At 37.9% G+C, this 13,657-nt stretch overlaps 1 protein-coding gene across 1 annotated transcript; it reads left to right on the forward strand.

Annotated features, from left to right (window-relative positions):
• Positions 1 to 561: 561 nt before the first annotated feature.
• vstm2lb (V-set and transmembrane domain containing 2 like b) lies at positions 562 to 13,473 on the forward strand. The gene is made up of 4 exons (XM_032550563.1): positions 562 to 871; positions 10,127 to 10,296; positions 11,202 to 11,246; positions 12,156 to 13,473. The coding sequence occupies exons 1-4, from the start codon at positions 757 to 759 to the stop codon at positions 12,453 to 12,455; spliced, it is 630 nt and encodes a 209-aa protein (XP_032406454.1). The 5' UTR covers positions 562 to 756; the 3' UTR covers positions 12,456 to 13,473.
• Positions 13,474 to 13,657: the final 184 nt, after the last annotated feature.

Consider the following 13,657-nt stretch of genomic DNA (forward strand, 5'->3'; position numbering starts at 1 on the left):
CATCTTGCTTTAAAAACCTCTTAAGACCAAAATCATATAAAAGCTGTATGGATTTATTAGATTATCAATAAATTATTGAAAAACAAAACGAAAACAAATAGTGCACTGAGCTTAGCCCTTATTTTCATTACAATTTTGGTTGATGTAGGTTGATTATTACTGTGTTCTTTCTTTAAAAGCCAGAACAAAAATTACATGCCAAATGCCATTTTTGCAAGAGGGCAAAGGAGGATAAAAAAAAAGAAAACAGGATAAAGTAAAAGGTTAATGGAGTGTGAATATTAGATAATCAAGAACCACGAAGGTCTAAAGAAACCAGAAAAGTGCCTTTTAAGATTGCGTATCTCTGGTAAGGTTGTGAATTTTACAGTTGCGCATCTCATTTGTGAAATATTAAATCAAGTTTTAAAATTAAATGGAGATAATTGAGAACCCGGCATTAATTTGTGTAGGCTAACTGTGTGGGGAGTTCATAGCGGAACTAAAGCAGTCTCACTCCGACTCTCCACTCACGTCTTTCTGAGATACATCCGCTTAATTGAGTCGAGCCGCAGCACTCCTTTCTCCCTCCGCCTGTCTGAACGCAGCATCTCCTCCCGCTCAGGCAGGAGCGACAGCCCTGTGTTTTGCTCCAGATCCAGCTGTGTATGTGGGCGTGTGTATGAGAGTGAGTGTCAGCGGGGAGATCAGCTGCTATCCCTGCTCTCTTCCTAATGTCACAGTTTAACTCAGCTGCTTGAAACACCGGCTGCGGCTATGGGAGCCTTTGGATTGATCATGAGGATTTTACAGTACGCGGGACTTTACGTTCAACTTAACGCGGGTCTGCGTGACGGATATGTAAAGGTGGATAATCGCATCTCTGGAAATGGTACGTTCTTCCATGACTGAGATCCTTAATTTAATAAGCATAAAAATCAGTGTCCTGGTATATTTTATTGAATGCTACTTTGATTAGATGAGGATTTGTCTTTTTTTTCCCCATTTCATTGTTTTTGGATTTTAAAACACTGAAGAGATTGTACAGCTAATAATAAAGGTAAAATCTTCATTACAGTTTTCGATTACATTAAGTTCCATTAAAGTTAAATGTAGAGCTTGGCAAAATATATATATCACTGTTTACTACTTATTTATTAATTAAGCTCCAATCTTGCATATTCAATATTATCAGTTGAAGTATGTAGAAAACTTCAAATAGCCACAGCTGCTGATGTTAGGCTCAGCTGGATGGAGGACTGCAAGATTTTCTGCTAACAGATCCTGCAAATTTCTAACATATCACTGACTTAAATTTCACTATCCATACAAACAGGTTTCCTTGGAAATCGGCAGGACCTTAAACACCTGGTTTAGAATAAGGTTTGTGTTAACCATGCAGTGTAAAGCGAGCGCATGGCACTGCAACACATTAACCTTTAATGAATCTTTCCTGCTTTCTCCCGGCTGCAGCTTTTTTTTTTTTATTACCAACAGTTCATAACACCTGCAGTTGTGCAGTAAATGTATTACTTTAAGAGTTTGCTTACAGAAATGTTGGCAGCTTTTCTGGTATTCACATCTTATCAATGTTTAATATTCCACAATCATAAAATTTCATGCATTGATAAATTTTTGCTGTAATTCACTTGTTGTTAGAAAACTTGTGGGGAGGAGCATTGGAATAAAATATACATTGAGAATAAATGTTGTGGGGGCAAATTTAAAATCGGACTATTTTTAATTGTCTACTACATTGCCCAAATAACTTACAGGAGGATACACCCTTTTTCACTAGCTAGCACAATTTCCACAGGTTTGCTTTTATATTCTTTGATGTTCCTTGGGTCAAACACGACAAGATTCACTCAACCAAATCTTAAAGACCAGTTTTTGTGACCTTCTCCATGCAGCAGATTTTGTAAGAATACAAAATCTTACAATCTTCTTTAATAATAAAAATAGAGTTTCTCCACTATTTAGTAAAATGCAAAACACATTTTCGTATCTTACTGCTCAGTTGCAGCACATATGGCATAATGTGTTGTAAAGTGAATGTTAAGGAAAAATATGTGTGTTTACTTATTCAGTAAACTTTCGTTGAAATGTGTTTTAAAATACTCAGACCTCCATAAAACTAAAGTCCCTTATATGCGTCTCTAATGCAAAACCCTAATAAATATAAGCCTAACGCAAAAAGAATACATTATAGCTAAACAATTACAAATAAGTGATTGACCTAGTGTAAAGGTGAACTTTGAAACTGTCTTACAGTAAAAACAAACATGCAGGTATCTTACTAAACTGTCTGATGGAGGCCATCAACAGCTTTTGCTGAAATTTATTCTCTTTCACAGCCTTTCTTTCTGTAGCTGCAAGGTTAAACTGACTTCCGTTTTGTAAAAATATTAATTAATATTTTTTTACAAAATATTAATCTTCAGGTTTTTGAAATATATGAATGTTTTTTCATAGAGATAAAAGTCACTTTCACGAATATGTACATGCACGAATAGATTTTGCAACCTGTACATCAGAGGTTAACACCTGATCCTAAATCTCATTATTATTATTACCCCACATACAATTGAAGAATAAAGAACTTGTGGATCAGCCTACTGCCCTTCAAAGACTTTTAATCATCTCTAATAGTAAATCATCAAAAGATGTGTGGAAACATCAGAAAGCTGGTCAGTAAATTTATGTAGGTTTTGATTGCAATAACACCAATGAAGTTTTTGCCACTGGTTATTCAGGAGGACACAAATTATTCTCAATATCCCACTCTTTATGGTTGATTAGAGACAATCTATTGATTTCAAAGTTAGCTTTTCTTTAACATTATTTTACTATGTTTCAAGAGATGCTTCTTGGTTGAAGGAAAAATAATTTTAAATATAAATCTTTCAAGAGTATGAATAATTTAAGGTCTAGTAGCAGGGCTTGAAGTCCCACAATATTTCACACTTAGCAGCACACAAGCAACTTCAGTAGCAGAAAACTTAAGACTTTTGTTATTTCTTATATTTTGGTAATCCTCCAGAGATTTCTTTCTTCCTCTCTTTGATTTTTTTTTTTAAACCAGGCTCTTTGATAAACTGCCTGAGCAGAGGGGAGCTGAGCCTTCATGCAGAGCAGAGAGGCTGCATGCACCGTTCTGAAGAGTGCTTGTTAGAGTCAACCCTGGCTCATAGGTTTTAGATAAGCACATCTGGCCCCTGCACCCCACTTACTGCTTGAGCTGAGGTGTCTGGTGAATCACATGCAGCAAAAAATAAAAGATCTATGCGAAGAACGAATGCAGAGTTACAGCATCCACTCAACGCATTATGATTCTTACCTGTTAGACTTAAATTGAGGTCAGATCTCAGCTGTCAAATTGGGTCTGTGAGTGCATTTTAGTTCTTGGACAGCACATAGTGAGGACATGTAATGATGACTGTTGTGAAATCTGCTATCTTTGAACATTTCGTAGCAAATTTCCTCTGCAGATACCCTTCTTTCATCCATTGTAAGTATGGCACCTTCACAGCGTTGGAGTGTGTAACAATTCATTAGACTTCCAAAGTGTCTGGGATCCTCTGCTAGGTGTCCCCCTAATGAGGATGACCAGACTCGGCGCTTTTTATTGGCTTTCAATTTAATGGTGCTCTGACAGTGCTGGTTGGAGTGGGGGTGGACAGATTATAGAGTCATGCTGTCACAGCACAGGCTGGCAGAGGATTGCTTAGAAAGGAAAAGGCAATAAAGGACACTTGAAACAATGTACCCTATAAGATATGCATCGAGACCAGAGTGAATCTTATTTGAAGGGATGGTTTGTCATTTGTGAATGGAAAAGTTGCAGATGTCTTGGGGGAAAAATTTTTTAGAAAACAAAAATGACACTCTCCCCAAGGAGGGTAAACCAGAAAGGATCATTGCTAAGGAAGCTGGTTGTTTACAAAGTGCTGTATCCAAGCATATCCATAGAAAGTTGAGATGAAGAAAGAAACGTGTGGTAGGAAAACGTGCAACAGGAACAACTGCAAACTGGAGAACATTGTCAAGCAAAATCCATTCAAGACTTTCGGGGTGCATCACAATGAGTGGACGGAGGCTGGAGTCATCATATCAAGAGCCACTACCCACAGATAAATGCTGTACATAGGTGTAACCACTACTTAATTTAATTAGCAATAAATTCAGTAGGAAAGTTACTTTTGTTCTAGGGTCACACAGGCGGATAATAAGCATACAAGTTTTAACAACTCAAGTTTATTTTTCTTTCCCCACAAAAAAATAATAATCCAGGTAACACTAATTACCTTAATAAAATTAAGGTATAAAACTTAAATTGTCCACCCTTTTATAAAAATATCAAATTAATATATATAAAATTGAGGGTAGTTTTTTTAAACAGCAGCTTTAAAGCTTATTTCAACAAAAGAAATTACATATTCCAGTTAGTCCTTCAATATAACAGTTCAGTCAGTCAGTTCAGTCAGTGTGCACATAAGTTGTCCGTTATGAAAATGTTCATGAACAAATAGTTTGTGGAATTAAAAAAAAAGATTTGGGGGCCCCTTTTTGTTCAATAAGCTTATCTGTTGTCCACGCAAAACATCCAGCAGCACCTGGCCCTCCGTCTTTCCAAGCTACAGTCCGAGTCACAAAGATGGCGGCGGAACCCTCCTGCTTCTGGAACCACTGGCTCGTTCAGATATCGGTCGTCCAAAAAAAAAAAACAACCTGCATGCAGAGCGTTAACCGATCAGGCAGGTATACGGAAATCATAGAAATCTTTCAATTACTTCTCATAAACAGTCTCATTTCACAGAGCTATGCTGCTTACAGAGCGACATTTATACTCTGGTTGGTTTTTTTTCCAGTTCGAAAAAAACTGAGCAACGTTAGCTCCAGCTAGGTAGCCATTCTGCGTAAGTAAGCAGCTGAAAATAAAACAACAGACTCACCAGAGAACTCTCAGAACAGAATGTACATTATCCAGTTCAGAATGAACAGATTTCTCTCATATCACAGCAGCACTTATGCGTAGTAACTTCTCTACTTCTGCATAGTCTGCATTTCTTCTTCCCTCTTCTTTACTCTTCTTCTCGTACCGACACAGGAGAAATGTGGGTCTAGTGCCCTCTACAGGACATTCTAAGAACTAACAAACACATTAAACATACAGACAGATCAGCATAGTTTATGGGGGTTACATAGGCTACAAGCATCTCACCGGGATTAAGGAGAAAAAGAACTGGACTGTAGCTCGGTGATGTAAAGCTCTTCTTTCAGATGAAAGTAAAGTTTGCATTTATTTGGAGGAGAAAAACAATTGGAGTCTGTAGAACGGGTGGAGAGGCACAGAATCCACTTTGCTTGAAGTTTAGTGTGACGTTTCCAGTTAGTGATTATTTGGGGTGACATGTCATCTGCTAGTGTCGGTCCACAGTCAATCAACCCATCTATCAGGAAATTTTAGAAATCTTCATGGTTCCTTCTGCTGACAAGCCTAAATGAGATGCTGATTTCATTTCCTAACAGAATTTGACCCACTCTACCAAAGGTACCAAAAACTGGTTTAATGACCATAGTGGAAATTGACCAACACACTCCCCTGACTTGAACCCTACAGTCTGTAATTCATTTAGGGTTCAGGTCCATATTGTTGGGTCTGATGAGAGACACCAGACCCAACAATACAGAAGACCTGAAGGCTGCCAACACAACAACCTGGGCTTCCTTTGCACCTCAGCAGAACCACAGGTTGTTTATCTCCATTCCACACTACATTAATGTAGTAATTCATGTGACATTTCCATTTTTAATATCCCTTTTACCGAGCATATTTAAAATTTCTGATACACTGAAAATTGAGTTTTTTTGTCCATCTGTTAACCAAACGTTCTATCAATAAATACTTGACATTTTTCACTCAATGTTTACATATTGAGTTTAACTTTATATGAAATGAGTGACAATTTTTTTTTCTTGAGATTCTGGATTTGTGAATGTACACAAATTCACATTATTCTCTCACTACCTATGATGTAGTACAGCATGCTTAGGAAAAACCTGTGCGAAACGGCATGTGTTACAACTTGTGCTAAATCATTCACGTTGCCTCTTTTTGGTGGAGGATGCAGAAATAGCTTGTGAGTGCTGTATCCCAGGGGCTATGAAAAATTCACTCCACAAGCCAGAAGTATGGGTGGCAACAGGCAGACAGCTGCTCGGTTGATTACTGGTGCCATTCGTATTTCATTATTTTTACCTTCCACCTTGAATTCAGGCTGAAGGTCTCTCAGCGTACTGTTATTTCCCCAAGGAGAATCTGCCGGTATACCCCATTAATGATTCTGAACCAAATATAGACTTATTGACTTTCATGCAGTATCCCTCAGTACTTACTTGTTGTTTTGCTTTAAAAACAATAATAAAAAAAAAATCTCTTACTATTTGCGTTAAGAATCTCAGAAAACTTACGTCAACATTACACGATTATCCAATATTTCACTCTGTCAGTGTGATTCGATGTGTCAATTAAAGCAATATCTTATTAGCTGCACTCAAAAGAAACAGCCCTTGAGTATTGAGGGATTGTGTCCCAGATCTTAACATTTCTCACACTAACTTAACATACTTAGTATTTTATTGTGCGCAGGATTACAGCTTTTGATGCGAGATTAAAGCTTCCGAAGATCAAGATAAACATCCCCTGTAGATTTTCTTTTTAACAGCAGCTTACTGTTGTTTTCACTCCAAACTCCCTCTGGGTGTCAGTGAATATTAAATCCATTCATCACATTACTGAATTAAATTTTTGCAGAAGGACTCCATCCACAGGCTGTTAACATTCTGTGTGGTGGAGTTGTATGCCTTAAAATTTCTTCTCATTGGTTTTGAGACACTAAAAGAAGTTGATGAAAATGAGTTTGCGCAAAGCTCCAATGAAGAAGCATCTTCTCATGAAAAACATTGCAATTAAAGCAGACGGAGATGTTCCAGCTCCCCTCAGCCTACAGTGACTTAATGAATGCATCTGTTTTAGAAGAGAACTGTCAGGAAAACTGTGTTGAGTTTGGTTGAGAATTTTAATCTTAAAAAGACTTGAAGCGCTGTGGTCAAAAACTCCTGAGTTAGCTAAAACATATTTAACAATAAATAAATTACCACTATTTTAGGTCAGTTAGTGCCTATTGTATTTTATGGTGTTAAAGTTTAAATCTTTAATTTCTAATTTCATCAATCTAAACTTGCCTTGCGATGGACTGGCGACATGTCTAGGATGTACCTGAGGCTCTTTTGGGTCGGTTCCCTCCCTTTCTTGTTCACAAACACAATGTAAGATCCAATACACGTCTTGCTTGCTTCTCGTCCATATTAACATGTGTTGCCTTTCTCCCATTACCTGCTTTCCTTATTTTATCCCCTCTTAATTTTTAATGAGTCTATAGTGGAGAATAAGCGGCTATCACTTCTATCACTGAGCAATAAAGTGAAAAATGCTAAGGAGGGCCTTTTTAAATATGCATGTGCCCTATGTACAGCTTCAAACACGAGTCCCTTGCGTCTGCTTGAGGATGGTTCTGACAGTACTGCCTTTATGAAAATCTATACTTAGACGAGGCCAAGCCAAGCAAACTCATTCTTCGCCAGCTCTCAAGCATTATAAATGAGACAGCCTGGTGTGCTGAAAATTTCCCTGGAAGTCAATACTGAGAACTACATGTTTTTCATCTTTTTACAGACAGAGCCTTGAAATCTTGCAAGCAGAGTCAGCTTTTGGGTTGATTTAGCATTCTGCCAAGGTTATAGGATTGATTTCTGGGAGATGCTGCTGTGATTCAAGCAGGGAAGCTGTTGGGTGTCTGTTGAATAGGCTCCCTTCATGTGCAGCAGCACGCAGTTTGTTTGTGAACAAAGTCATGTTTAACACCCAGTTTGGGGAGGAGGGTGTCTGCATAGCAAACTAAAAATGTAATTTGACAACTGTCAGAGGGATTATCCAACCCTGTTAGGGGATCAGAGCTTAACGGAAGATGCACACCAGCATTCTTGTGGCTGTGGAGAGGGAGTGTAGTAAGCTTCATGAACATCCTCTTCCTTCCATACTACTGTACTAGAAAAGTGTTGGAATGCAATTGTATGTAAGATTTGACCTCAGTCAAAAGATGTGCTGACAGTTTGGAATGGTTAATGCATCATATGCACCATGTGCAGTAGAATGACAACCTATCTGTTACATATTTTCTTTTAAATGTTAAAAACAGTTTTCAAAACATCACTTGTGTGAGCTAAGCAACCTGGCCACAGGTGAAAACGTAATTGCCCTCCCTAATTAGACATGTTTTATGCTAAAAGATTGCAAAACTCCAGAAGAACCGTGAAGGACAGAACAAGTCAGAAACAAATGGGCAAATAACTTCTATTTGTTCGGAGAGGCTCATGAAAACATTTTTAAGTGTCATCATACACTAATTAAGAAAACATTAAACGATGTTCAACTCCAAATGTTTATATTTGTTTGTTGAAGGTGTTACACCTTCAAAGGCATCTGCAGTTCTGAATATGGGGCAGAAGTAACAAAACCATTGCACTGAAATGGGGCCATTAAACTAACACAAGTCAATCAACTGACTCTATTAGCTGTTTTGGCCACACGTCTCAAAGCACAATTGGTTGTAAAACAGCTTGTGGAAATTGGTTAAGGCTCCACTGTTCAGATTCTTAATTTATTTGTTAACTGAGTCAGTCAACAAATGAACCATTCAGTCTTCTCTATCCCAACTTGGACAAAGCCACCTACTGAACTTTTGTATGGTAATTAATTACGTTCTATATAAAAGATCATATCAGCTTTTAAGTTTCAGTTCCACTTCATAATTATTGAATTAATTAATGTAAAATCTTCAATCAAGATGCATGAAAAAGAAACCTGTTCTCAAGAGGTTATTAACTCCAACGGACTCACATCAGATATAGAAATTTTATATTGTCCTCGCTCTGTTCATTTCTTTTTTGCTTGTCAAATAACATCTGCCTCATCAAAGCTAGCTTGGAGTGACAGACACTGTAGTTGTCTGTTATAGCGATACTATTTTGATCACAAAGGTGTAGGTGTTAGCATTAAATTTTACATTTATTGAACTTAATTGCTTTAAATAATGCTTTCTGTTGTGCTGGTGTATCTTAGTCACAATAAAGCTATCTGTGCTCAAGGACAACACTTTGTTCTAAGTTTTGTCTCTTAACACTGCGTGCACTGAGCACCTGGGAAAGTTTCACTTCTGAATAATAAAACTTAAATGCTTACATAAAGTCAATGAAGCAACAACCATCTATTGTCTTTACCCACTTATCCTTACAGGGACACAGAGTGCTTATCTCCAGCTCTCATTGGGCGAGAGGCAGGGTACACCTTGGGCGGGTTTCCAGTTCACCGCAGACAAAACAACATAAATAAGATTAATAATAGAGTAACTATACATGGTGTCATTAGTGTCTACACTTGTCTCAAGAATTACACGATTTTGTCCCACATGATGCCTTTCTCACTGGGCAGAATAAATAGAAACAGAAGGTTTTTGTTGTTTTTCTTAGATGCTTAAAAATCTCAGAAAACCTCTATTTTTAATTTTATATGAATCATGCTGCCATAATGCATCCCCAAACCTTGATATTTCTGCCACATACAGCAGAGATGCTGCATATGGTTTGTGCATGTATGTAAAGTATGCATATATGCATTAAAAGCAGTCTTGCTTATTCTGGAATATTTACATCTGTTCCTTCTACTGATATTTATTCATATGTTTTTCTTATTTCAATAAATGAAAAAGTAGATTATAATACCTTTTTGACAGGCCCTCTGCTTTACTGTAGGTTTAAGGTTTATTGGCCCGTCTTTCTTCCAACCCTTGAACATGCCAGAACTGCGAACCCACCCAGACATGGCCAACTAAACTGAAAGGAAGACAGTGTCAAATAGAGGAGGGGCCAGGAGGGCCATGATAACTCTGGAGAACCAACAGAAAACCATAACTCTAGAAAATAAAAGTTTTTAAAAAAAACTGTTTGTGATACTGTGGGGGAAAAGTACTAATCTCTTTACTCTGGAGTTTCTTCCATTTCTTATTCTCTTTCCTCTACCTACTAGCTCTGTTTACAGAGGTTCCTCATGACGTTACGACACAGACCGGTGAAGACGTGGAGATGGCTTGCTCCTTCCATGGGGCAGGCTCTCCCTCATTCTCCCTGGAGATCCAGTGGTGGTACATCAGGAACCACAAAGACTCACAAGGGTTGGCCTCACAAATCTCTAACACAGTAAGCTAAATGGCATTACACGTCTTCCTTCCTTCTTTGTCTAAACAAAGATTTTCAATCTTCAGAGATATATGAAAAGCAAAAATGTAAATTTTAAAGTTGAAATACTATCAAAGTGTAATTCACAGATGCCAGAAGCTACTTTCTCATTGTGATTCATGGCTGAATTGAATAGGTTATCAAAGTCTCTTTACAGTCCTCATTGAGGGGCATTATCAAACTCAATATTGTGAGCTGAGTTATCACTAACAGGTACTGACGGGCCTAAGGTTGTAAAAATTTCATCTTGGACCCTGTTGATTCTGAGTAAACGAGCCCCTCTAAACACCTTTTACCTTCTTGAGCTGTTGCCACTCCAGCTGAATACAAACTATCTCCAAGAGAGAAAACACTATGAGGCTGCTAGAGCTGAGCTTAAAGCTGGCTACATATCAGTCAAAGTGAAATGTAATATTAGCCAGGGCAGACAGCCCCTGGTATAAAAACGAAGGTATAATTGCTGATTAGCATTTGCCAGCGCTAGGGAGACAGGTTGACTTCCTCCCATTGGGTGGTGGTGGTGGTGGGGTTGGGGGGACTCAGGCTTCCCTGTTGAGCCTCTGGACACCATAATTGGCTGAGAAAGAAATAGATTTTCAAAATCTCCCTTTTTTCCATGCATAATTAATACCCATGCCCAAAAGAATACCTCTGTGCAGCCGCATACATAATTGCAAGTTTTCCTAGTCGGAAGCTTACGTGCTTGGGGTGCATGGAAGCTTGCATATTTGTGAGTCTGGACTACGTAAGATGTGATGTCAGTGACAGAGAAGGGACATGAAGAACATCATCAGACATGTTTGTTTCATGTTGCTCGCAGAGAAGATGTTTTTAAATTTCCTAAGCTGCTTTCTGTCTCTGTACAGGTTGGGACTCTCGAGGAAATGCCGAAAGATGCCACCAAAATTAGTGTAAGCAGGATTTGTAAGCACAAAAACCCAACTTTTGAAAAATTATTCAAACACACTAAGCCTTTTTTAAATTGTCATATTGCAGCCGCAAACTTCAAGTGCTAAATTGCTAAGAGGAAAGAAAAGGTTGTTAATCTGAAATACTATATTTTTCATAAATAAGAATTTGAAATGTGCTTTAATCTATGCTTAATAGAACGACTGTTCACTAGTGTTACAGCAGAGTGTTTCTCTATTGCAGCTTTACACATATAGAAAGCGTATCGCAATTCTTCTGTTAATATTCTCAATTTCGCTTCAAATTGCTGGAGAATATCTGTTAACTTTCATTTTCAAGCCTGACCACATACTCAATCCCATTTAGATTTGAACTACGATTGGGCCAATCTAACCTGTGAATGCATTAAACTAAACTATTCTATTTTAGTTAATTTCCCCCCCTAAATATATGACTACTTCTCTGATTATTGCTCTCCTTGTCTGGCCTTTTGGTTTAGGTGGATGGACATGTCTTGGTAGGTTTGTAGTTGTGCCATGTTCAAAATTTGGGTTGCCAACTTTACTTGACTTTAAACTTCTCCACAGCTTTATCCTTGACCTTTTTGCTGTCATCATTAGTCTTCATGGCATTGTTTCTGAAGACCTCTGTCTATTAGTAGCTTGCTGATTCACCTATTTACTAATGTTTCTGTGGAATGTGAGTCTAAGTTATTTTCAGAAAATTCTCCTTGTCGCAGAAGCATAAATCTAAGATATTCCAAAGAATATTTAGCTTAAGATGATGAAATACTTAATTTACAGATTATTTTTATAGACAAATTTAAAAGATTGCTTGGGTCCTTTATTGTGATATTTCATGTAATTTCCAGCAGTGTTTAGTTCAAAATACACAACCTCTGTTGGCGACAGGTGGTAAAAGTGGCAGGCAGCAACATCTCCCACAAACTCCGTCTCTCCGGTGTGAAACCAGCAGACGAGGGCACCTACGAGTGCCACGTCATCGACCACAGCGGCCCTGTGGAGCAGCGCTACCGTGTCCAGGCCTACCTCCGAGTGGAGCCAGACAGGCTTCAGGAGTCTGATGATGCTCCGCTTCAGGAACTCGAACACCCCTCAAGGGGGAGTCGCTCGCAGCAGAACAACGACCGGGAACTGAGGAAGAGATCCGCTCACGCTATTCCTGACTGCAGGGGGCGCTGTATCCTTTAGAGTGGGAACTGTGTCTGTCTGCATGTTCATGGGTTTCCTCTGTTAAAACCACCAGTGCGTATTGGTTACCACACTAGTGGCTCTTTATTTCTTGAAGGATATTCTGTGCTTAATGATTTGACTTTTTGCTTTATCTTATTGCTTGGAAGCCAGTGTTGGTGGATGTTATTTAAAGGGTTTTGTGTACCAGTACATTTTCTGATGTACTGAAACTGTACATTCTGTTCTTATTGTTCTTTCTTTATTTCTATGTGCTTTTTGCTTTAAAATTATATAACTGCTAGCAACTGCAAGTAATGAATAAAGTGAACTTTTTTTCTGTTATTTTATGATTATAAAAAAACAGCAATGCAAAATTTATTAATGCATTTGCAGGAAATGGAGTTGGAACCAGGTTTTTGGGGGTTTTTACCTTTTACTTAAGTTGTCTTTAACTGACACACAACAGGATTATCAGTGTTATTGTAAAAATGCTTTAAAAAAGAAAGCATATTTATTTTTGTTCTTCTGGAAACTAAGAATGAGTCGCAGTCAATTTAGAGTAAACAGTATATCGTTTGACTTTAAACCAGATATATGTCCTCTAATCACCTCGGGTTTTAAAATTTGTTTCTACGTATCAAGCTGACCATAAGCACTTTACTGTTAGTAATGTTATAGCTGCCATTATTCACAGTATCAATTTGTGTCTCCACTTTAATAGAGCATGTAATTTTATGCTCGACTTGAATTGTGTTATTTGTGCAGCTGTTATTTTTTCTGTAAATGCATTATTCAAATGTTATTTTCTCTTCTTGTTTGGTGATCTTGCTTGGTTCCTGATTAATTAAATGATAAATAAGAAATTACAGGCCAGAAGATAGCTATCTAGCATTTTTATATCCTTGACTCAACAACCAAAACGCATCTTTTGTTGAGGGTTACAGATAGAAGCTACGGGAAGCTAATAGTGACAGAAATCTTGAATGTAAATGAATTGCTCAATTAGTGGCTAATAAAGGCACCCTCTTTTATCTGCTTTGGATTGTGTGGGTTTGACTTTACTAATATTTACCTACATGCATTTTATTGCACAAATTGCATCACAGAAACTATATGGAAAAATGTTCCAGATTCTCCTTTGCTGCCAGCTCCTGACTGACAGGAGCAACCTCTCCATGCTACTGTTCAACACTGCGTTCATCTTTTTAACCAGCAGAGAG

Source organism: Xiphophorus hellerii, chromosome 20, assembly GCF_003331165.1.
Source record: "Xiphophorus hellerii strain 12219 chromosome 20, Xiphophorus_hellerii-4.1, whole genome shotgun sequence".
Classification (NCBI taxonomy): domain Eukaryota; kingdom Metazoa; phylum Chordata; class Actinopteri; order Cyprinodontiformes; family Poeciliidae; genus Xiphophorus; species Xiphophorus hellerii.